This window comes from Sus scrofa, chromosome 6 (assembly GCF_000003025.6).
Source record: "Sus scrofa isolate TJ Tabasco breed Duroc chromosome 6, Sscrofa11.1, whole genome shotgun sequence".
NCBI lineage: Eukaryota > Metazoa > Chordata > Mammalia > Artiodactyla > Suidae > Sus > Sus scrofa.
The window spans coordinates 161,953,170-161,979,423 of NC_010448.4; the positions used below are offsets into that span (position 1 = coordinate 161,953,170).

At 36.8% G+C, this 26,254-nt stretch overlaps 1 protein-coding gene across 2 annotated transcripts in view; it reads left to right on the forward strand.

The window, feature by feature from the left end:
- Nucleotides 326-26,254, forward strand: part of AGBL4 (ATP/GTP binding protein like 4) — a 1,262,788-nt gene continuing 1,236,859 nt past the window's right edge. Inside the window, exon 1 of one of the 2 annotated variants that reach the window (XM_021097823.1) lies at nt 326-580. In XM_021097823.1, the coding sequence (XP_020953482.1) occupies nt 547-580 (34 nt within the window). In that variant the 5' untranslated portion in view covers nt 326-546. The remainder of the gene's footprint in view (nt 581-26,254) is intronic. The other variant, XM_021097822.1, reaches the window with a different exon arrangement.

Genomic DNA, 26,254 nt, shown 5'->3' on the forward strand with positions numbered 1-26,254 from the left:
CATTTCACTTGAAGATATAAATTACTCGACTAGGGCCAGATACATCGTGGGTGGAAGCGCTGGAAAATCAAGAAGCCTGTCCCAAGTCCCCAGAGTTGAGCACCAACCACAGGAAAGCCAGCCTATCCAGCCCTGCGGTCAGCACCGACACCCGCGGGCGCGGCAGGAGAGCGCCATTCCAGCAGATCTGGTACCGGTGCCCCAGAGGCGGCGGAGCATGCTCAGTTGCCCGGACGCGTGGCCGGGTTGCAGGGGAGAGACGCCGCGTGGGGGGGGGTGGGGGGAGAGGGTATCACAGCCCAGCAGGCGCCGGGCCGCCGAAGGGGCTCGCGCCGAGGGGGCGGGGCCTCGCACGCACGCTCCCTCCTAGCTCTTCCCCCGCCCCCCGCCACGCGCGGGCATTCTGCACGCCCGTCGCCCGTTGCCTTGGCAACCGTCGCACCGCGTCTTCCTGAGGGAGCTTCTGTCAGCCGGCAGATCCCATCGGCCGCTCCCCACTGCCGGGGATTTTCGCGTGGGCTCAGAGGCGGAGGGACAACAAAAAAAATGGCGGAGCGGAGCCAGACGGCGCCTGAGGCAGGTCTGTGGGGGCGGTCCTCAGGGGCAGCGCTGAGGCGGCTAGGCTGCCCTGGGCCTGAGGGGACAGCGGACTGGGGCAGGGCGCTACTCCAGAGGAGGAGCTACTCCCGAGGAGGAGCTACTCCTGAGGAGGCGTCCTGTGTGTTTGCGAGCTGGGGCTGTGACCTCGGGGTCAGAGGTTAAGGGAGGCGTGTACCCCTCAGAGTGGCGGGCAGGGACGCCGGAGTCCTGGCGTGGCAGCGGTGGAGTATGAGAGAGTGTGCACACTTTTGAGAGAGCAGTGGCCCAGAAACGGCTGAGACCCCAGAGAAGATAACAGGACTCCCCTCCTGATGGGGGCTGATGGTAGGGGTAGGCTGCGTCGTGGAGGGGTGTCCAACATCCTGGGGGACGTTTCCGTTAAGCGGCATGGTTTTGGGGAGAGGGGCTCTGACTCTGAGGAGGCAGGTGTAAGTAGGAGGAGTGTTACTTTAGTATCAGGCAGTGCCATGGAAGGGGGATATACAAGGATTCGGGCTGTGGGAAAGTGAAGTGCCTGAGGGTCACCCTTGGTCACAGAGAAAGTATACAAATCCTCACGTGGGTCCATAAACAGATAAGAGGCTTGAGGGGACACCCAGAGCCCCAGTCCTTCAGGACCCTACCAAAGGAGGCTGGAGCCTGAGTGTGGGTGTATATGGGATCAGTGATCTTGAAGGTCATTCAGAATCACAAAGGGATGCATGCATGTTCACACATCCATGGGTGGAAAGTGGTCTTTAAATTGCAAGGAGACTGACGGGCGGGGAGAACTAGGATGGTGTTCCTGAGGGGGCCTGCCTTCTGAGTCTGTCTGGGCTTGGGGAGATAGTGACCTGAGTGTCTTAAAGGGTCATTGAAGAGAACAAGGATTTTTACAGTCCTGTATATGTGGGAGTCCTGTATATGTCCCTAAAAAATACTGGGTACTGAAGAACTGGAGCATTAAAGTGATACTTGTGTGTATAATAAAGCTGCGGCTTTGGGGATTTGTATGGTGGTGGGTGATGGAAGTGGTACACATAATCTTGTATGTGTCCTACTTAGGTATTTTGGTTGGGAGAGTAACCCACTTGCATTACCCATCCCTTGGAGGTGGGGAAGGGAGGTGGTGGTTACGGTAAGACCATGAAGTGACTGGAACTGGAAACTATACAAGGCCATCAAGAATGGTTCAAGAGACCATTATCTCTCAACAACTTCATGGTTTCTCTTTCTTTCATGGTTTCTTTGTTTCTTCCACCAAACAGTTCCTCTACTCATTTTCTAGTTTAAGCTCCCTCAACTTGAACATGCTCATTCCTTTTTTCATACATCCGCTCAACACATATTTGAGTGCCAGCTATGTGCTAGGAATCAAGTTAAGCACTGAAAACTCCCTGCTTATCATTCTCTTACCTTGTTCTTTTTTCTTTTCTTTCTTTCTCATAGACTTAGTGCCTTCAGACATACTATTTTATCTACTTTTTTTTTTTTTTTTATCTTTTTGACTTTTCTAGGGCCATACCTGCAACATATGGAGGTTCCCAGGCTAGGGGTCTAATCAGAGCTATAGCCGCTGGCTTACACCAGAGCCACAGCAATGTGGGATCCAAGCTGCATCTGTGACTACACTACAGCTCACAGCAACGCCAGATCCTTAACCCACTGAGCGAGGCCAGGGATCGAACCCGCAACCTCATGGTTCCTAGTCAGATTCGTTAACCACTGAACCACAAGGGGAACCCCTACTTATTGTTTTTCTTGCTGATGGTCTGTCTTCTTTCTCTAGAACGTAGGCTCTGTGAAGACAGAGGCCTTTCTTGTGTTTATTAATTCTATGTCTAGAACTATACCTGGTGTAGAGTTAAGTTATTAATAAATATATTTTATAAATGATTTTAGTTTTTTCCATTACAGTTGGTTTACGGTGTTCTGTCAACTTTCTACTGTACACCGTACAACAAAGTGACCCAGTCACACATACATATATACATCCTTTTTCTCACATTATCATGCTCCATCACAAGTGACCAGACATAGTTCCCAGTGCTATACTGCAGGATCTCATTGCTTATCCATTCCAAAGACAATAGTTTGCATCTACTAATCCTAGATTCCCAGTCCATCCCACCCACCCCCACTCCGTAACCATAAGTCTCTTTTCCAAGTCCATGAGTTTCTTTTCTGTGGAAGCGTTTATTTGTGCCGTATATTAGATTCCAGATAGAAGTGATATCATATGGTATTTGTCTTTATCTTTTTGACTTACCTCACTTAGTGTGAGAGTCTCTAGTTCCAACCATGTTGCTGCAAATGGCATTATTTTGTTCTTTTTTATGGCTGAGTAGTATTCCATTGGGTATATATACTACATCTTCTTAGCCCATTCATCTATCATTGGACATTTAGGTTGTTTTCCATGGCTTGGCTGTTGTGAATAGTGCTGCAGTGAACATGCAGGTGCATGTGTCTATTTCAAGGAAAGTTTTGTCCAGATATATGCCCAAGAGTGGGATTGCTGGGTCATATGGTTGTTCTATATTTAGTTTTCTGAGGTACCTCCATACTGTTCTCCATATTGGTTGTACCAGCTTACATTCCCACCAACAGTGTAGGAGGGTTCCTTTTTCTCTATACCCTCTCCAGCATTCATTATTTGTGGACTTAAAAATGATGGCCATTCTGACTGGTGTGAGGTGGTAATCTCATTATAGTTTTGATTTGCGTTTATCTAATAATCAGTGATGTTCAGCATTTGCCATGTGCTTGTTGCCATCTGTATATCTTTTTTGGAGAAATGTCTATTCAGGTCTCTTGCCCATTTTTCAATTGGGTTGCTGGTTTTTTTGCTGTTGAGTTGAATTAGTTGTTTGTATATTTTAGAGATTATGCCCTTGTCAGTTGCATCGTTTGAAACTATTTTCTCCCATTCTGTAGGGTTTGTTTGTTTGTTTCTTTTTTTTTTTTATGGTTTCCTTTGCTGTGCAAAAGCTTATCAGTTTGATTAGGTCCCATTGGTTTATTTTTGCTTTGATTTCTGTTGCTTTGGGAGACTGACCTGAGAATGTTTTGCCTGTGTCCTCTTCTAAGAGTTTGTGTCTTGTCTTACGTTTAAGCTGTTTTGAGTTTATTTTTGTGCATATTGTGAGGGTGTGTTCCAGTTTCATTGATATACATGCAGCTGTCCAGTTTTCCCAGCACTACGACGTCTTTTTCCCATTTTATGTTCTTGTGTCCTTTGTCGAAGATTAATTAACCATAGGTGTCTGGGTTTATTTCTGAGTTCTCTCTTCTGTTCCATTGGTCTTTCTGTTTTGGTACCAGTACCACACTGTCTTGATGATTGTGGCTTTGTAATATTGCCTGAAGTCTGGGAGAATTATGCCTTCTGCTTGGTTTTTGTTCCTCAGAATTACTTTGGCATTCCTGGGTCTTTTGTGGTTCCATATAAATTTTTGGATTGTTTGTTCTAGTTCTATGAAAAAATGTCATGGGTAATTTTTAAAAAAATGAGTTATGTGTAGTTTTTAATTTTCTGATAGTCACATTAAAAAGTAATGTGAAACAGGTTAAATTAATTTTAGTAATATATTTAACCTGATATAGTCATGGGTAATTTGATAGGGATTTCATTGAATATGTAGATTGATTTGGGTAATATGGCCATTTTTACAATATTAATTTTTCCAACCCAGGAGCATGGAATGTCTTTCCATTTCTTTGAATCCTCTTTAATTTCCTTGATTAATGTTTTATAGTTCTCAGTATATATGTCTTTCACCTCCTTGGTCAGGTTTATTCCGAGGTATTTAATTTTTGTGGGTGTGATTTTAAAAGGTATTGTATTTTTGTATTCCTTTTCTAATATTTCATTTTTAGTATATAGAAATGTGACTGATTTCTGACTGTAAACCTTATATCCTGCTACTTTGCTGAATTCCTTGATCAGTTTGAGTAGTTTTTGTGTGGAGTCCTCAGGGTTTTCTATATATATAGTGTCATGTCATCTGCAGACAGTGACAGTTTTACCTCTTCTCTTCCAATTTGGATGCCTTTTATTTCTTTTGTTTGTATGCTTGCTGTGGCTACGACTTGCAATACTGTGCTGAATAAAAGTAGTGAGAGTGGGCATCCTTGTCTTGTTCCAGACTTTTGTGGGAAGGCTTTAAGCTTTTCTCCATTGAGAAAACTGCAAGCAAATATGTTTCCTTTGAGTTTGTCATAAATGGCTTTTATTATGTTAAGGTATGTTCCCTCTATACCCACTATGGTAAGAGTTTTTTATCATGAATGGATGTTGGACTTTGTCAAATGCTTTTTCTGCATCTAAATGATGAAATCGGAGTTCCCGTCGTGGCACAGTGGTTAACGAATCGACTAGGAACCATGAGGTTGCCGTTCAGTCCCTGCCTTTGCTCAGTGGGTTAATGGCGTTGCCGTGAACTGTGGTGTAGGTCACAGACGCGGCTCGGATCCTGCGTTGCTGTGGCTCTGGCATAGGCTGGCAGCTGCAGCTCCAATTAGACCCCTAGCCTGGGAACCTCCATATGCCACTGGAGTGGCCCAAGAAATGGCAAAAAGACAAAAAAAAAAAAAAAGTTTCCTTATTTTAAACTGGGGCTAGTGACACCTACTTTTTAGGTGACGTTAGAAATAAGGTATGGAAAGTGCACAATATTTTACACCCACAAAGAAATTGTAGCTTAATTGGTGTGTGTGTGTGTGTGTGTGTGTGTTTGCGTGCGCACGCATGCCTTTTCTTAAGGGCTTACTGGTAAAATCATCTTTAAAAGAAGAGGAAATTGAGGTCCACAGTCCCTTATTGGGAAGCCTTGAATACAAATATATTTCGGAATTCAGATTTTTTTTTGATTATGGAAAGGCAATACAGCACAAGTGTTTATTACTATTACATAATATCCAGTGGTGTGTGGGAGAGTACCCTGTAATCAAACACATTAATATCATATTCATGCTAATTGAATAAAAGTTATAAATAGCTTCACATCAATTTAGGTTAAGATTTGCTTACAGATTAGTTTTGACACCAAAGTTATGAAAAAAATTCTTGTTTTTATAGATTTAGGGATTTTGGAATTGTGGAAAAGGGATTATGGTCTTATATAATTTTATCTTATATACTTATAAAATTTTAGAAATATTTTAAAAAATTCATTTTTTCCACCTTTTTATCTTTTATAAAAGTAGTAGCTTAGCTTTATGAAAATACTCCAAAAGTATTGTGGTAGAAAACACCTTTTGTTTCCATGATGCTTATGTGCTTGTTTCGTCTAAGGAGCTCTGATAATGTCTGTATTTCTGAGATCTATGAATGTTACATTTGGCCTCAGTTTCAGTATCTTGGCTAACTATCATCTTCAGTGAGAGATACTAGAGAGCTATATGCATTAAGGTCAGAAGAATGCCAATATTTTGCATACATATTCTTAAAGTCACAACTTTGAGTTATTTAAGAACAGCACAATCTTATGTGAGTTTCAGAATATTTTTATTAATTGTTAAATTTTAGCAATGGAGTAGGTGTTAATTTTAGCACTGATTTAAGAAAAATTTCATTCTTATTTGAATTTGATTTTTCTGATTATAAAAAATTATCACAAGAATGAGATGGGATAATTCATTAATGGTGTTCACCATATGGGAATATGATAATTTTACTTATAATATTTCCCATTTAATGGGATTCATAAAAGAATTTCTTTTTTTTCAAACTGTACAGGAGGAAGTTTTAATTTGTCATGTCTTTTTGACAACTATTGATTGTGAATATTTGACTCTCTAAATAGGCTTTCAAAATGTCAAGTGTGTAACTGTCGATTTCTCCTTATGTTTGTTAACATTTGCCTTATATATGGAGATGCTTCTGTGTTGGGTGCATATATATTTACAATTGTTACATCTTCTTTGTAGATTGATCCTTTGATCACTATGTAGTATCCTTCTTTGTCTTTTGTTAGAGTCTTTATTTTAAAGTCTCTTTTGTCTGATATAAATACTGTAACTCCAGCTTCCTTTGATTTCAATTTGGAAAATATGGAATGTCTTTTTCCATACACTCACTTTCAGTCTCTAGATCTGAAGTGAGTCTCTTATAGGCAACAAATATATGGGTCTTGTTTTTTATTCACTTAACCAGTCTTTGTCTTTTGGTTGAAGCATTTAGTTCATTTACATTTAAGATAATTACTGAAATGTATATATGTTATTATTGATATGTATGTTCTTATTGGCATTTAAAAAGTTGTTTTGGATTTGTTATTGTTGGTTTTTTTTGGGGGGCGGGGCTACACCCATGGCATGTGGGGATTCCTGGGCCAGGGATCAAACCCATACCATAGCAGTGACCCTAGCTGCTGCAGTGACAACACTGGATCCTTAATCCGGAACTCCTTGAATTTGATTTTGTAGGTCTTTTTCCCCCTTTCTTCTTTTGTTCCCTTCTCTTGTGATTTGGAGACTGTCTATAGTGTTATGTTTGGATTCCTTTTTCTCTTCTGCATGTAAATCTATTATATATATTTGTTTTGTGGTTACCATTGTAGTTTTTGTGTAGGAGTCTATATTTATACTTGCTTGTTGAAGTTGCTGATATCTTAATTTCAAATGCATTTTAGATACCTTACATTTGTATTCTCCTCCCTCACAATTACTGATTTTAATTTTATTTTTTATATCTAGTTGTTTTGTGTGTCACTTTATTGCTTATTGTGGATATAAATGATTTTGCTACTTTTGTCTTTTTACCTCCATACTAGTTTTGGGTGTGATTTCCTACCTTTACTATATATTTGCCTTTAACAGTGAGCTTTTTCATTTCATAATTTTGTTTCTAATTATGGCCTTTTCTTTTTCACCTAGAGAAGTTCCTTTAACATTTGTTTTAAAGCTGGTTTGGTGGTGCTGAATTCTTATAACTTTTGTAAAGTTTTTGATTTCTCTATGATATCTGTGATAGTCTTGATGTGTGTTCTGGGTTGTAGGTTTTTCCCTGTCATGACTTTAAATTTATCATGATACGCCCTTAGAACCTGCAGAGTTTCTGCTAAAAATCAGCTGTTAGCTTTATGAGAATTCCCTTGTATGTAATTTTTTCTTTCCCCTTGCTGTTTTGAATATTCTTTCTTTATCTTTAATGTTTGTTATTTTTATTAAAATGTGTTGTGGTGTATTCTGCTGTGGTTAATACTGTAACCCACTCTCTGCACTTCATGGATTTGGGTGACCATTCCCTTTCCCAAGTTAGGGAAATTTTCAGCTATTATGTCTTCATATATTTTCTCTGGCGCTTTCTCATTCTTCTCCTTCTGGGACCCCTGTAATGGTAATATTAACACCCTTGATGTTGTCCCAGAAATCTCTTAAACAGTCCTTATTTCTTTTCATTCTTTTTTCTTTTTTCTATTCTGCAGCAATGATTTCCAGTAATCTGTCTCCTGGATCACTGATCTGTTCTCCTGCCATTTGGTTTCTACTATCAATTCCTTCTTGTCTATTTTTCATTTCAGTTATTGTGTATTTCAACTCTGTTTGGTTGTTCTTTATGTTTTCTAAATCTATGTTGCAAACTTCTTGTAACTTCTCACTTTGCATCCATTCTCCTCCTGAGTTCTTTGCTCATCTTTTTGATCATTTCTCTGAACTCTTTCTTGGGAAGATTGCCTGTCCCCACTTCACTTAGTTCATCTTCTGGGGTTTTATCTTGTTTAATCATCTGAAACATATTCCTCTATTGCCTCATTTTGTCTAAATTGCCATTGTATTTTTATGTATGTGGTAGGTTGGTTACGTCTCTCAACCTTGGAGAAGTGGCTTTCTGTAGGAAACGTCCTGTGTGTCCCAGCAGTGTACTCCCCTCTTGTCTTCCAAGAGCCAGAGTCCAGCTGGTCCCAGGGTAGTGTCTGCCTTGTATTTGTTGACTAGGACTGTAGGCTGTGGCACTGTAGTTTTTTGTTTGTTTGTTTGTTTCTGGTGCCTTCCCCCTGGTGGGTGGAGCTGGGTCTTAGTCCTGTAGTAGGCAGAGCCATATTTTGGGGCATGTCTAGAGGCAGCTGTGGGTTCAGGAAGTCTTTAGGTGGGCTGTGTCACCACCCAGTTTGTTGTTTGGTTATTTGGTCTAAAGCATCCTATCACTGGAGCTTACAGGCTGTTGGGTGGGGCCAGCTTGGTGCCAAAATGTTAGCCTCTAAGAGGGCTCACAGATGTGAATGCTCTCTGATATATCCCCCACCAGTGTCTGTGTCTCCAGGTTGGGTCACAGCACTCTACAAGCAGGTAGGTCTGGCCCAGGTGCCTATCAATTTAATGCTTTTGCCCTTGGTCCTATTGTGCATGAGATTTTGTGTGCATAATTTAAGTGTGAAGCCTCTATTTCTTCTAATCCTCTGGAGCTCATGCAATCAATTCCTGCTTAACTTCAAAGCAGAATATTCTGGGGGCTCCTCTTCCTGGTGCTGGATCCTCAGGCTGGGCAGCCTGATGTATATCTCAGAACTCTTGCTCCTGTGGGAGAACCTTTGTAATGTAATTATTCTCTAGTTTGTGGGTCACCAACCTGGGGGTATGGGATTTGATTATATTGTGAATCTGCCCCTGTTACCATCTCCTTGCGGTTCTGTCTTTATGTCTTTAGCTGTAGAGGATCTTTTGTAGTGTGTTTCAGTATTTTTCAGTGATGGTTGTTCTGCAGATTGTTGTGATTTTTGGTGTGGTCCTGAGAGGAGGTTAGTTTAGGGTTCTTTTACTTGGCATTTTGGCTGCTCTCCTTAAGTGTCAACGTAAGAAAGGTTGATGTTAATTAAAATGACTGTGCCAAAACTGTTTAGTAGAACCAAATTGGGTCAAAGTCCTGGGACTTGGAAATTGGGCAGTGCAGCCTGCTTAGTACAGGTCCAATGCTGACTTCATCCTTATTCAATTCATAAGTGGTACAAATTTACAAATTACCTTCTTCACCATCCTCAGCATGTCATAAAGTCCTTAAGGACTTCTATCATCCCCTCTGCATGCTCTTCCCAGACAGCAGGGCTAAGAATGACTGAGCCCATGGCAATTCTTGGTGCCTGTACTTGCATATCAACTGAAGGAAAACAAATGAAGCAAATATATAGACTTCTAGAACTTTACATAAAACTAAAAACGTTTATATAGGATTGGAAAAACTTTCAACAATGTTATGGAAAAAATACCTGAGATTTGGCATAAAGAAGTGGAAAAATAACCTGCCAACAATTATAGTTTGCTTGTGTTTTTTCAATAGTCTTAGAAGTCATTAATTTTAATATGTTAATCTCTGTGACAGTCTTTGTGGAACAGATCACTATGTTGTGGACTCTGTTATTCATTGAAAACATTATTCATTCAAAAATATATATTTAATATTGGAGTTCCTGTTGTGGCCCAAGGGGTTAAGAACTTGACCTAATATCTGTAAGGATGTGGATTTTATCCCTGGCCTCACTCAGTGTGTTAAGGATTTGGCATTAATGCAAGCTGTGGTATAGGTTGCAGATGTGGCTTGGCTGTGGCATAGGCCTGAAGCTGCAGCTCCAATTCAGCCTCTAGCCCGGGAACTTCCATATGCTGTGCATTATGGCAGTAAAAAGAAAAGAAAAAAAATATTAAATACCTATAATGTACCAGTCATGCATTGTGCAAAACTCTGGAAATTCAGAGATGTATTAGACAAAGTTCATGCCTTCAAAGAGTTCTCATCCTAGTGGAGGAGGAATAGAATTAGAAAATTACTATCTGGGCAATAATAGAGTTGTACACAGAATTCTGAAGCCAGAGGATGATTCCTTGACAGCCTGGGGATGGTGGCACAAGTAGTTCAGTAAAGCTTCTTGGAGGAGGTACACATCAGTTGAGTCTTGGAAGGTAAGAAGGAGTTAGTACAGTGATGGTGGTTGGCAGAGGGACTAGGAGAGGAGAGGAAGATTGGAAGGCAGGGAGAGCAACATGTGTACAGAAACGTTGTACAGTAAGGAAATAAAGCTTGTGTAGAACATTGCTATTATTGTTCATTTATTAACAGAACTAAAGACTGTGTTCCTTCCTACCCTCCACCCCCAACCCAGATTGGTTCTTAAATATTTCTGGGGTCATAGATTCCTTTGACATGTGATTAAAAGATAATTCTTTCTCATGGAAATACATGCTATGTATTGACACACAAAAATTTAAAAATAATTTCAGGAGACAATATCCATCCCCAGAAACCCAGGTTAAGAAATACTGTGTATGGGAGTTCCTGCTGTGGTGCAACAGGATTGACAGTGTCTTTGGAGTGCTAGGACGTGGGTTTGATCCCTGGCCTGGCACAGTGGGTTAAACATCTGGTGTTGCTGCAGCTGTGGCTTAGGTGCTGACTGCAGCTTGGCCCTGATCTCTGGCTTGGGAGCTCCATATGCCATGGGACAGCCAAAAATGAAAAAAAAAAAAAAAAAAGAAAAAGAAAAAAGAAAAAATATGTATTTGTTAGTAATGAGATTATATTTAAGAATCTGAAATCTTCAAAGTAGGGATACTCTGGTGGAAAGGGCTGATCTAGTAATATCTGGGCCATAGCAGGTCTAAAGCAAATGCTGGCCTCTATGTTATTTGGTCATCAGTTTATCTTACACTTTTACTTTCTTTTTTAGTTTACTTTGTTTACCTCCTCTCATTTTACCTCACAGTGAATATGAAGAAAAAAAACCAATTTACATAGGAAGGTTAAAGAGAGATTAAATGATTAGTTCAGGCTTATATGGCTGGAAATGGTTTTCTATGATTCCAAAGCCCAGATTCTTTCCAGCTTTTATCTCCTATAATTAGAGAAGACATGCATAATATTATAGCACACAGTAAGAGAAGTGTGGATTTTTATTTTTATATTGAATGTTAGAGGTTAAGTGACTTATCCAGAGTCACATAAGTAGCAAGAAGAAGAGCCAGAACTGTAACTCAAATTTCCTGATTCCCATTAAGTAAGTAATAATAGACTACCCTAAAATGGAGAGAGATAAATGACCAGGTGTTATAGTAATGGCCTTTAAAGACAAAGTTATTTCAGTATGACAGTCTTTGCCATTTTCAGAGTTACTTCCTTCCTTTCAGGCACTTTGCATATATCTTGTTTAATTCTCACAAAATTCCTGCAAGGGGGTATAATTATCTCAGTTTTACATATGATAAAATTGGCAGTCAGAAAGAAAAAGTGGTATAGCTAAGTCTATATTACCAATACGTACTAGAACTGGAATTATAATCCAAGTCTATCTGGCTAGAAGTCCATACTGAGAAGACCACTTCGCTCTGCTTCTTGGCATTATTTCCTGGGTATACATCTCATAGCCTGGATGTATATCCAGGATGATAGAAGAGGAAGCATATGATAGAACTTAAATAGCAAATTGAACTTAAATAGCAAATTTTCTTCCTTAGAGGAAGAGGTGATAAATACATACCTTAATTTTCAGACAAATGTATTTAACAAAAAGTACATGTTTGTTTCTAATTACTCTAATCATGAGCTTAATGAAGTTTCTCATGTATCTCTACACACGCATTGAAATGAATTAGTGCTGGATAGTAGGGACTAAAATAACAATTAGCACATGCTTTCTACTTAGTAGGTGTTCAAGTATTTGTGGACCAAATGAATCCATAAATTTTATGTTTATATATTTGAACTTAGGCTATTGGAAGCTGATGATGTTAACACAAACGAAGGGTGAAAATAGGGAAACTTTTAACATTTAACAAACAAACACGGTGACCTGGGAATGGAGAAACTTATTTAAAACCTCATTTTCTTTGGATATTTGGGGTCTTTTGTATTTCAATACAAATTTTAAAATTATTTGTTCCAGTTCTGTGAAAAATGCCATCAGTATTGAATCTGGGTAGTATGGTAATTTTATCAATATTGATTTTTCCAATCGAAGAACATGGTATATCTTTCCTCTGTTTGCATGATCTTCAATTTCTTTCATCAGTGTCTTATAGTTTTCAGAGTATAGATTCTTATACCTCTTTAGGTAGGTTTATTCTTAGGTATTGTATTCCATTTGATGTGATGGTAAATGGGATTGTTTCCTTAATTTCTCTTTCTGATATTTTGTTGTCAGAGTAGAGAAGTACAACAGATTTCTATATATTAATTTTGTATCCTGCAACTTTACAGAAGTCATTGATGAGCTCTAGTGTTTTTCGGATGGTGTCTTTAGGATTCTCTATGTAGAGTATCATTGGATTCCTTTTATTTTCTTTCTCAAAACTAATCTTGAGAAGAAACACCAGAGCTGGAGGAATCATGCACTCTGACTTCAGACTATACCTCACAGATACAGTAATCAAAACAGTATGATGCTGGCACAAAATCAGACACCAAAATCAATGGAGTAAAATAAACAGTCCAGAATTAAAGCTCAGTATCTTTCATAGAACTAGGTGGAGAATCAAATAATTTAATTAACAGAGTGGATAATTTTTATTCATTTCTCCAAAGAGACTGGATCTTTCATTTCAATTTAATACAAAATGTATGTAGTCTAAGATTCAACTTCATGAAAGCAGCTTTTCCTATATTCTGAGGAGAGAATGATCTAATTTTTATTTTATCTTTTCATTAATTTCTAGAAGTTGATTCAATGAGGACCTGAGAAAAAGGAATTTTCTTTCCTTTGCGTCAACATTTGTCAGAGTTTAGACTAATTTTAAGTTGTTTTGCATTGGTTATATCTTTTATGTCACTGAGAGATTTTTGTCTTCTGACTAGATCAGTGGTTTTTTTAATTGATTCAGTTTCTTCAGTTAAGGAACTAAAGAAATAATTGAGATATTGTATATATTTTAATAGAAATCTGAAGTACACTGTGTACATTTCTGAGACAATGAGTGTTGTAACTACTTAGTGAATCAGATTATTCCTGAGGTCAAATTGTTTTTTGGGGAGCAGAAATTTTTCTTAATCATTTGAACATCCTTACCTACAGAGTGGTTTGAATTTGGCAAAAACTTATTCTTGGCAAACTTTACATTGAAGTGAATGTCTTCCTGATGAAGTGCAGTCAGTACAGTTTTTTAGGAATCTAATTTTAATACTGTTTCTCATTTAGGTTATCAAAAGTTGCCAACCACCCTTGAAAACATGCTGCACACTTAAAACTGTGAGATTGAATATTCTTGTCATTAGAGTGACAAAAGATACTTGTGGATATCTGCTCTGAACAATAAATATTTTGAAAGTTTACAAGTTTCAATCATTTGTTTTTCAAAGATAGGGTTAAGTGTGTCAGGAGAATAGGTAAATTCCTTTTGTTTTTGTCCTAGCAAGCTATATATTTTATATTGATGATTTTGTTTTTCAAGCTCTTACTCTTTGTGTATCCATCCATTCTCTCTCTCTCTTCTTTTTTTTTGGCTACACCTGTGGTGTATGGAATCAAATGCCACAGTTCCTGGGCCAGGGATCAAATCTGAGCTGCAGCTGTGACCTCTGTTACAGCTATGGCAACTTGGGTCTTTAACCCACTGTGCTGGGCCGGGGATCAAACCTGCACCTCAGCAGCAACCAGAACTTCCACAGAGACAAGAAAGGATCCTTAACCTGCTGCACCACAGCAGGAGCTCCAATCCCTTCTTCTTCTTTTTTTTTTTTTTTTTTTTTTTAAAGAAACTAGAAATTAGTAAAATCTTTAAACTTTTCATCTCTAGCTTTCCTGATTTTCCTGCCACAGGCTTTTCCCTACCCCTGCCTTGTTCTAGTTAAGTAGAAGAGATTGGCATACCAAATAAAACCTAGATCACTGGTTTCTTTCTTCCTTCAATTCTTATTATTCGTTCCTTTTTTATTACTTAGCTATGATCTGTCTGGTAGGCCAAGAGAAGTCTCTGGTTCTTAGTTATTTTGGGTCTAAAATGGATGTGCTCTTTATTATTGACTACTACCTTGAGTATTATGAATTTTAGTGACAGAGAAGAAAGTAGGAAATTTAATTAAAAATACTTATGTATAGGGAATTCTTTAAAATCCCATTTGACTTTTAAATATTGCAGAGTTTTAAAAATGATGAATCAATCTTAACAATCATTTTCTATTCATATTAGTTTTCTGAATCTGAGAAAACTACTTCTGATGAATAGTAAAGCAATCCTTGGATACATAAGGAATCACCTCATCATTTCTTAATTATGAAGCTATCTTTCTCTTTGCTTTACAAGTTTTAATTAATTACACATTGAAAAGGTGTAAATAGTTATGTGGAACTTAAAGAAACAATTAGTTCAAGTTGTTTAAGTTATATATAGTTTTATTTGAACCATATTTATCACAGTCTTACTTGTTTTTAGGTTTTTTTAGTGTACATCTTTCCTAATTTTGCACATTTTCCCTTACAAGATTATTAGCAAATTTATATCAGGCACAGGCAGTATTGGGTGAGTCTGATGTTTGACTGGCCTTGTGAGCAGAAACTCCTATTTCCCTCCATATTGGCTTCCCGGGGTCTTGGAAATGTAGCTTTAATTATTTTTTTTATTATAATAAGACTTAGAAAACTTAAATTCAGCTTATATACAACAAGTAGGATCATAAGAAAGCTGAGGCTGTAACCTTCCTGTAATGCAGATCCTATTAATCAAAAAGTGTTAGAATTAAGGCATAGGGCCTCTGGTGGTCTTTTCTGTCTCTTACACACAAGTCTTCTGCAGTCTGTCCTCTGGCCATAGGGCATATTTAGGGGCTCAAATCAATGTGAGGAAACCAGTACAGTTCCTAGACTGACTTAGAGATATGTTTTTTTCATAGACTGGCTATATAAGCTGAAGGTAAAACAATTTGGTCCGTTTGATTCACTACTCAAACTGAAGCTTATGACTATTCTTTCAAAGTAATTTACCAGATACTTATTTAGTTGAGACTTGTTTTGGGATGAGAGAGAGAAATAAATGACAACTGACCACAAAGAACTTACTTTCAGTAGTTTATTTACATAATAGGAATATCAAAGGTGGGAATGAATCAGGTAAAGTCTTGCTTCTCTCATCTCACTGGCTATCAACAAAGTAAATTCTTGCTATCACGAAAGGGTAGGACTACATTTCCCTTCATTCCATCATGTTATATGAAGTTTTTTTTAGACCAGTCATTGCAAACTGACAACAAGTTACCAGATGTATTTGGTTGGGCTCATGAAGCATATTATTTAAAAACAGGGAGATTTCACATAAAAGTATGAATTTCTGGCTTCTCTTGAAAATTCAGGAGTCTTGGCAAAACTGGGCCTTATTCTCAGTTTGATTTACTTTTTTGGTGTTAACTGCAGAGCTCATAAAATTTGCGGGAGTTCCCGTCGTGGCGCAGTGGTTAACGAATCCGACTAGGAACCATGAGGTTGCGGGTTCGGTCCCTGCCCTTGCTCAGTGGGTTAACGATCCGGCGTTGCCGTGAGCTGTGGTGTAGGTTGCAGACGCGGCTCGGATCCCGCATTGCTGTGGCTCTGGCGTAGGCCGGTGGCTACAGCTCCGATTCAACCCCTAGCCTGGGAACCTCCATATGCCGCGGGAGCGGCCCAAGAAATAGCAACAACAACAACAAAAAAGACAAAAGACAAAAAAAAAAAAAAAAAAATTGCAACCCCTGTTTTAGACCATCATTTTGAAAAAAATTATGTGTATGTTTTTTTCTTTCTGATATACTTAGTTGAAAAAAACCCACCAGAGAGGTAGGTTATGTTCTCCTTCCTTCTATCATCACAGAGTTCTAGACTATCAGAGTTTTACTTGGCCACATAACTTTATAGGATCAGCATATCTATAAAGCTACTACTTAGAAAAATATTTTGGATATAAACTATAAGTTGTATTATATGGATAATTTAAAATAACTTCATTTAAAATAACCATTATATTATGGAAAATTTCAAACATATACAGAAGTAGAAAGGATAAGATAAGGACTCCTAAATACTCATCATCCATCCTCAAGAATTATGCTTATCTGTGTTATTTTCCTTTTCCTCCCAGGACTATTCTGAAGCATATTGCAGATATATAACTTAAACTATAAATACTTCAATATGTACCTCTAAAAGGCACATTCTCTCTCTTTCTCTTTATATATATATATAAATGTCTGTGTGTATATATGTATATATATATATATATATATAAACATGGTATATATACACATGTAATTATACCAAATATACATATAGTGATACAAAAATCATACCAAATAACAGTAATTCCTTAATAGCAAATATCTAGTTAGTTTTGAATTTGATTATTTCATATGTGAATTTCCTTCTCCATCTCTTTTTTTTTCCTTAATGTTTTTTTGGAAGAAGGCAGGTTTTGTTCCTGGATTTTTCTGATTGCCTTCCCCTGATGTAGTTCAACACATTAGTCTGTCTTCTACATTTCCTATAAATGACTGGTTATATCTAGAAGCCTGATTAGATTTGAGCTTTTTTTTTTTCAAGACTGTTTCAAAAGTGGTTTTATGTGTTTCATTAAGAAGCACATAATGTCTGATTATCTCTGTTTTTGTGACGTTAGCAGCCATTAAGCAATTATACATGATTCAGATTTAAATAATAATTCAAAACAAGAATAGACTAGAATTGCCGTAAAAGTAGTACAGCTGAACTCTTGGAATTTAGAGGAGGAAAAAATAACTTAGGGCTAAACTGAGCAGGAGCAGTTTAGTTATGGAAACAGTGGTGCTTAAGATATATCTTGAGGAATAGGAATGATTATGGTAAAAGGATACATTTTAGCCAGTGTAGACTAAATTTTACAGTGATAAATGACTCAAAAATCCCAGGGGGTTTATAACACCAAAGGTTTGTTTCTTACTTCTAATATATGCCCACAATGGGTCAGCTGTAGCTTTGCTCCATGTCTTCATGTTAGGGCCCAGGCTGATAGAGTAGCGTCTGCCTGGGACATTTCTGGTATCATGCAAGAGGAAGAGAGACCATATTGGGACCATGCAGTGGTCTTTTTTAAAGATTTTATTTGGAACTGGCACATGTCACTCTGTTTAAATTCCTATTCAAGGCTTATAGCAATACAGGGTGAGTTGTATTTAAAATAGTGCTATACTCTTTGACAGAAAGTCTTCTGGGTGAGAAAGGAAAGGACATTCTGGGTAGGAAGAAGCACAAATGCATGCAGTGTATTTGGGAATTAGTTAAGTAGATCTGTTTTTGAGAAGTAGAATGGGGATAGGTAGAAGATAAAATAGGTCTGGGTAAAAGAGTAGAGATTATCAAAGCTAGAAAGGAAAACTCAGTAGAGTTTTAAAAAATTTATTTTTATTTTTAGTCTTTATTTATTTATTATTATTTTTTAGGGCCCCACCCATGGCATATGGAGGTTCCCAGGTTAGGGGTCAAATTGGAGCTGTAGCCGCTGGCTTACACCACAGCCACAGCAATGCCAGATCCGAGCTGTGTCTGCAACCTACACCACAGCTCACAGCAACGCCAGATCCTTAACCCACTGAATGAGGCCAGGGATCAAACCTGGAGGCCAGGGATTGAACCTGCATCCTCATAGATGCTAGTCAGATTCATTTCTGCTGAGCCACGACAGGAACTCCTCAGTAGAGTTTAAATTCCATACTCATATTCAGCCTACCTCCTCTTCCATTGAAGGCTAGACTTTGAAGTGGAAAGGCTCTAGCTCACCGATTCTCATATATAAATTTAAATTGGCTAAGTAGCAAATTAAAATATAGAAACAGTGAAATTAGTTTTCATATATTTTATTTAACTCAGTATGTTCCACTCATCATCCCATTATAATTGCCTTATTCATTATTGTATTCTCAGCACTCAGTGAAGAAGTGACAAGGAATTCTATAGTAGTTCACTGTTAGTAGGAAATTGGTGATTTGGCCTCATGACTTGGCTTCCCAGAGAGAAAGCATCTTCTTCTCCCCCTCTTCCTCACCCTTCTCTCTCTCCTCTCTTTTCTACTCCCTCTCCTTCCCTCCCTCCTCCTCCTCTCCCTCCTCCTTTGCCTTCTGCAAGAGAAATTATACCATCTGGAGAGAGCCAGATTTTAAAGTAAAGAGGTAGTGGGAACATTTTATGAAGAGTAGAGGAGCATTGAAGAGAGTTTATAGGAGGTGCAGTTCTAGAAATCACATTAGTGCTAGAACATAGGTGACATGGGGAGCTAGAGTAATTAGCCTTAAGAAGGGTGAAGAGGTAGTGGAGAATTTGCAGCAAAGTTAGTCTCAGAGAATCCTAAGGAAAACAAAGTATCATAGGGATTAAAGAGAGTGGTGGAAGGTGGGCAGAAAGAACTTGGATGAAATGAATTGTTTCAGGATTCCAAATTGGTGGAAAGTAGTTTAAGTGCCTTTGGGAGCTGATGTACCAGCTATGAGGAGGCCTTTGGACAGGCTGGGTTTTTTGTGGCCATTGCCAGAGATGGATAGGGAATTAGATGGCACTCAAAACCTAGGAATGTGATGAGAAGGCCTCAGAACTGGTTGTGGTAGTGGGGACATTTCAAAGAAAGAATCTTTGTTTTTTGATGACCAGATGTGATGAAGGAAGAAAAATTGCTTTGTCAGTATTTATGCATGTTCACTATTTCTTAAGCATCTTAAATATATTATAAGCCTTATAGAATCCTGGTAAGTGAAATGAATTTCTATTTTCATAGACATGGAAACTTAAGTTCAGACAGGGTATGATAAATAATTTGCTTAAGCTCACATAACTAGCAAGAAATAGGAACAGAAGTAGAAATGGATCCAGTGGACTCCAAGATTCTTTGCTGTTCCTTCTATACGATATCTTTCAGTCAGGAGGGATAAAGAGACCAAAAAAGATTGAGTTTTTAAACTTGGGGATTATTTGACAGAAATGAAAGAATCAAAGGAAGAAATGGTTTTTTGTGGAAAGGATGGGTTTATTTTAGGCACATTGAATTTGAGGTAATAATGGGATATTGGTGTGGATGTGATGAAGATGTAGTTAGAAATATGAGACTTGACTCTGAGAGAGCCAGGAGAGGAGATAAGATCAATGAAACTCTATGTGGTTGAATATATAAGTTTATATATATGCTTACTGTACTCTAAGGAGTAATAAATTAGATATAAAAAAGAAATGTTTATTTAAAGATTTTGAAACATTGGAGTATGTAAAATTTCTGAGTATTATACAGATTATAATATATTCATTTTTAAGTAGATTGTCATGTATGCAGATATATAAAAATTATTCATATAGATATATTGAAAGCAATAACATATATGTATATAAAATTATATATGTATGTATTTTTTAATATATACTAAAACTAATGTCCTGCAAGGGGAATTCACATTATACTGGCTCTAATAACACTGTATGAGGGTCTTTGGACTCAAAACATTAATAATTGATTATTTTAATATACCACATAATATTCTATCTTATAAATGAAAAGTTATTATATGTGAATATTGAGTCATATAATAGTCTGGATTTGATAATGTACTAAATCTCCCTGGCTTCATTGAGACTTTCACTTTTAGATTGTTAAAGAAATGTTTATTGAGAGCTTGCTTTGTGCTAAATATTTTTCACATGTGCTATTTTATTTATTTCTTAAATGACCCTGTTAGACTTATTTTTTTTACACTGAGGCAGATATAACATTAATATGATATGTCAGCAATAATAATATTATCATTTTAATACCAATTTAGAATATACATAGCAATTTCATATGTGTAATTGACATTTGTACAAGATTCATTGTGCTAAACATGTGCTATATGTTAAAGGATTCCGAAATGTATTTAGTCCTTACAGACCTACTGTGAGGAGGGTATTATTATCATCATTTTTGTAATGAGGAATGTGAGACTTGTGTAGTTAAATAGCTTGGACAAGGTTACATGCCTAATAAGTGACAGATCACAGATGATTTTAAGTACATTACTATTTAAACCATTACAATTAGTACACTATTAGGCCTTGACAAAAATTGTGTGCAGTAGCTAAAAGAAAATAAAATGTGAAAAACAAATGTCGTCTTCACATTAGTATTGCATTTCATTTTAGTGCTGAATGCCATTATAGAAATCACACCAATATTTGGTATTTGTTTTTAATTTGTTTGGATTGTTTTATAAAATTGTTTCAAAATACAGTTATGCCTAGAGGCAGAGGATTTAACAGATGATCTCTAGCTTTTCCTTACTTCTCACCCCCTAAGTATATCATGCAATTACTTTTATTTTTTAAAAGGAAAGAAAGAAACAGAAGATTATATAATTGAAGGTATATACAACCAGGTTCTTCAGATGCTCTCTGGTATTTTTATATCATTCAGCTACTGTAAGATCTATGGTTTCTGTGAGGAGGGAATACTGGGAAGAGATAATATTTTATAAGTTTCTGAAATATTTCAGCATGATAAAGCTGATTGGAATGGCATTTTATATTTGAACTTTTTATATTTTTTAAAGAGCAAAGATATAGATACATAGCTTGTTGATTTTTTTAAAAAAAGTCAAGCGTGTCTTGATTTAAAACAAAGAACTTCTGATATTCCTTTAAATGGTCTAAGTAGAGTCAGTTCATTTATGTTACTTTTAGATTTATTGGAGCAGGTCCTAAAGTTGTGAGAATATATCTGCTCTTTTTTTTTTTGGTATGTTGTGAAGGAAAAGAAACAAGCTCCTCTGCTTGGTAGAAAGTAAAAGTACCAACTAAGCTTATACTACAGGTGATAAAACTACCAGTACAGGCCTAGTTTAAGCTGTGAAAGCTACTTATCTATATAATGTGCCTCTCCTGGGCTTGTCCCTTCATTGACTGCCCAGACTATACCTCATCAGTGATGTCTCTCAGAGCCTTTTCTAACTGTGGGCAGGGCATCAAGCTACTTTTCTCCCAAAGATCAGCTTTCTTTACATTTAAAATGCACTTATTGTCTCCTCTTCCCTTAAAGTTCTGTCGTATGTTGTTTTCTGAGAAATTAATCTATTATTTTAAGTTGATAGACAATCATCTATTTTTTTCCATTCAGCCTACTTGGGAGCTGAGACAGTATACATATACTAGACTTATTTGAGGATTTGAGAGTTAGCACAGTCAAGCTGTATGATCTTGGCCATGTATAGTGGCTTCTCTGAGTCTCATTTTTTCTTATAAGGAATGGTAGAAATGTAGGTTTATTTCTAGGATTAAATGTGTAGTGTTATAGATATGAAAGGCATTATCGTTACATCATTTTTGTGGTGTTATCTAGATACTCAAGAACTCAAGAACTTAATCTACTGGAAATTTCAGATGCTGTTGTCTTGCTGGAGAAAGAAACATTTTTGAATATGTACAAAATATACTCTGGTACCAATATTACTTCTCTTGTAGTCACTACTCTTACAACTTTTAAGAAACTGGAATGGAGTAGAGAGAACTGGAAGTGAAGTACCTTGTATAGCTGTAGAACTCCACCCCCCAGACATTCTTTGGGTTGTCTGGTCATATGTGATGATCTGGATGTTTGATTTACATCTCCCTATGTTAAGAGAGAAACTGGTCAGAGGAAGCGGGGCCATTATGAGTGGAAATCTAATCAGACAAGGAAAGCAAAGATTTCTTTCTTTTGCTTCATGTAGGTAAATCTTTCCTTTAAAAAAGTAAACTTCAGGGATATACTGTATAGCATGTTGAGTATAATTAACAATACTGTACTTTATATTTGAAAGTTGCTAAGAGAGTAAATCTTAAAAGTTCTCATCACAAGCAAAAGAATTGCAACTGTGGGGCAATGGATGTTAACTAAACATGTGATAATCATTTCGTAATACATACATATATTGAATCATTATGTTGTACACCTACCATGAAGACAATATTATATGTCAGTTATCTCTCAATTTAAAAACCAAAACACACAAAAATGTCAAAATATTTTCATTTTTGCCAGAAATGTTCTATATTACTGAGAAGAGAGGGTTCATTCTAGAGAGGGCTAATTCTGTTGTAACTCTGCAAAGCCCTGGGAAATATAGGGAAAGTAAGATGCCTGAGCAGGAAACTGATTGAGTGACCTTATAGTTCTTTTATTTCCTCTTTCCCTCCTGAGGAATGTGGTGAAACTGCCTGTTGGTATTCTCAGATAGTATGCTTAGAATCCACTAGATAAATGGCCAGATAAAAACTTGATTCAAATTGCATCCTTGATTAAAGAATAATTAGAGAACAAGTTCAAGCTATTTTTATTCTCTCTGGGTTTTGTACTTCTAAACTATTTAAAAGAAGCTTCATATTGTGCAAATATGGGTGTATTTTCATATATTCTCTTTTTTAATTCTCTCTTAATATATTTATAAAATTGACATACTTAATGACATAACTCTTTTAAACACGCTGAATATGTACATATCAAAGAACTGTACTTCTAGCCTTTGAGTCTTCATGTATATTTTTCTCACCTTAAGTAAATAATCAAAAAGTCAAGTATAGCTCATATTTATTAAAAAAGAAAAAAGAGACTATTTATTTTGGCTTTATTTTTATAGGTGTTCCCATTTATTTGAGTAGTTAGGCGCATGGACTAGAGTTAGACTACTGGCTGAGTTCAAATTCTGACTATATATCTGCAATTATTTTAAGAATTGAGCTAATATTTGCAAAGCAATTAGTGCAGTGCTTAGCACATAATAAACACAATGTAAAATTATTTGTTAAATAAAATTTAAGAACTAAATTGTGGAAATCAGATGACCTTTCAAGTTCATGATACTTTTAAAATATTTCAACAAAGTATGAGCTCAGTGGACATTTTTGGGCTTGCACATAATATGTGCTTGGTGAAATTTTAGATGAATGACACCAAGCACAACAAATGCTTATCATTATTTTATTTGTTGTTAACATTGCTATTTTATGTGGCTTCTTATATTTTCTAGAAATATTGAAATAATATATTTGATTTGCTTTCTGAATACTGATAACATCTTTGAATCTCATCTCTCTATAGATTTATCAGCTTGGCTACCTAGTTGTTAAAAATTTCTGAATTGGTTTGCCTTTAAGAAGAACTGTTTTAGATAATTCAGTGCTTGTTATCACAGTGCTACTGTAAAAATGTTAACAATATACCAAAGCTTGATGAAAAGACTTGTTTCTTAGAAAATGGAATAATTTCAAAACTCTTATGATTGAGATTGTTTTTTTTGCCCCCTGACATTTGTGGATAAAATTAGTTATTCTAATGGTTTGTCATGGAGAATAAAAAATAAAAGTATTAAATATAGTTGGCAATCATGCTGATATATCCTGGTTTGTTTTATCTATCTGTTTTTTTTCCCTAGAGTTGTTGTATTGTGCATAGATCATTACCTTTAGCAGCAGGAGAGTAGTTTCCTAGAGGAATAAGTGACTAACCCATTAAATCTTTTCTAGATTTGGGGATGGACGATGTTAGTCACTCCAGAATCACAGAAACATTTTCTTACAAAGGGATGTAAGAAGAGAAAAAATTATAATTTTGAATAATAGAAAATTGGAGGTATAAGATACATTTAGAATACACAGATGGATATAGGTGTCACTTTGTTGTTTATTATGGGCATTGCTAGTACATAAAGAAGTTAACTTCCCTAGTAGTAAACCTCTGGGACTTTCTTTCTTGGAAAAGAAAGATTAGCAAAATATTTGATTTTAAAAGAATTTATTAAATAAAAATGTGTGACCAATTTGTAAAAAATATTTTCAAAATGAACCTGCCACTTAAGAATTGGATCTGTCAAAACTAATACACTGCTGGTATCAGTGTAAACTGGCACAACTACTAGGAAAAGTTTGGCAGCATCTATTTAAGCTCGGTGTATGAACACTGTGTGACTCACAGCTATATGTATACCCTTCCCCCAAATGTATGTTTGTGCACCAGAGATATATACAGGAATATTCATAGCAGTATTATTTGTAATAGGTAAAAATTGGAGCAACCCAGATGTCTATCAGCACTAGAATGCATGCATAAATTGTTGTATATTACTGCAATGAAAACCTCTATGGTAATGCAAATGAATGAACTTCAAGCAATAGAATGTTGAATGAAAGACATGGATTCAAAATAATATGTTTTATGTTTTCATGAATATAAAGTCCAGGATCAGTAAAAACTAGTCTATAATTAGAAGTCAGGATAGGATTTATCTTTGGGAGAATAGGGAATAGTTAATTGGGAAGTGGCAAGATGATGACTTTCGGGTTCCGGAAATGTTCTGCTTCTTGGTTTGGGTAATTGTACAGGTGCATTCATTGTGATAATGCATTAGTCTTTTTACTTAAGATTCCATACTTTTCTGTATATAATGTTTTTTTATAGATAAAAAGAGTTTAAAAATAATCTTTTCAGGAATCTCAGTGATGGTTATAATATCTGAAATACCCTTAAGAGAGGAACAGTAGAGTATAGTTTGAAAGACTTTAGACACCTACATAGTTTTCTCCCTCTTCAGCGAGTCTGTACTCAAATGTCAGCTTCTCAGTGAAGTCTCCATTCACTGCCCTCTTCCATACACATACCGTTTGCCTTTATCAACATTTAATGTATTATAATTTTCCTTTTTAATCTTGTTTTTTATTTGTTCCTCATTGCCAGATCACTTGTGGGTAGTGAGAGAATATAAATTACAAGAAGATAGTAATTTTAGCCTGGGTGATGTTACTCAGATCCCACAGCCATGCTCAACCTGTAATGGCTAAATGAATGAAATGATCAATGAGTTATAGAATAAATGGATGAATGACAACTAGTGAGGTGAGGCTGGAGAGTTAGAGAGAGGCCAGATTATCTATGGCTCATAAGTCATAACTTTATAACTTATAACTAGAGTGATAACTAGGGGAAATAGGAAGTTGGCATAACCCGAAGTTTTCAGTGGCTCTAGTCAGGATGATGGTTGGGAACTAGAATAAGATGAAATAATTGTGTGTTAAAAAAGGCATTTGAACATGGATAGAACTAGAGATTCTCATACTAAGGGAAGTAAGTTGGAAAGAGAAAGACAAAGGCCATATATCACTTATATGTGGGGTCTAAAATATGGCACGAATTGGAGTTCCTGTCATGGCACAGCAGAAACAAATCCGACTAGGAACCATGAGGTTGCAGGTTCGATCCTTGGCCTTGCTCAGTGGGTTAAGGATCTGGCCTTGCCATGAGCTGCGGTGTAGGTTGTAGATGCAGCTCAGATCTGGCGTTGCTGTGGCATAGGCCTGCAGCTACAGCTCTGATTAGACCCCTAGCCTGGGAACCTCCATGTGCTGTGGGTATGGCCCTAAAAAAGACCAAAAAAAAAAAAAAAAAACCAAAAAAAAAGGCGCAAATGATCTATCTACAAAACAGAAACGGATCATGAACATGGAGGGCAGACTTATGTTTGCCAGGAGGGAGAGGGGAGAGTTTGGGATTGGTAGTGGCAGACTGTTACATTTAGAATGAATGGGTGATGGGGTCCTGCCGTATAGCACAGGAAACTGTGTGCTGTCTCATGGATTAGAACATGATGAAAAATGGAAAAAAAAAAAAAGAATGTGTGTGTATGGGTGGCTGGGTCACTTTTCTATACAGCAGAAATTGAAGGAACATTGTAAATCAACTATACTTTAATTAAAAGATTTAAAAAACAAAACAA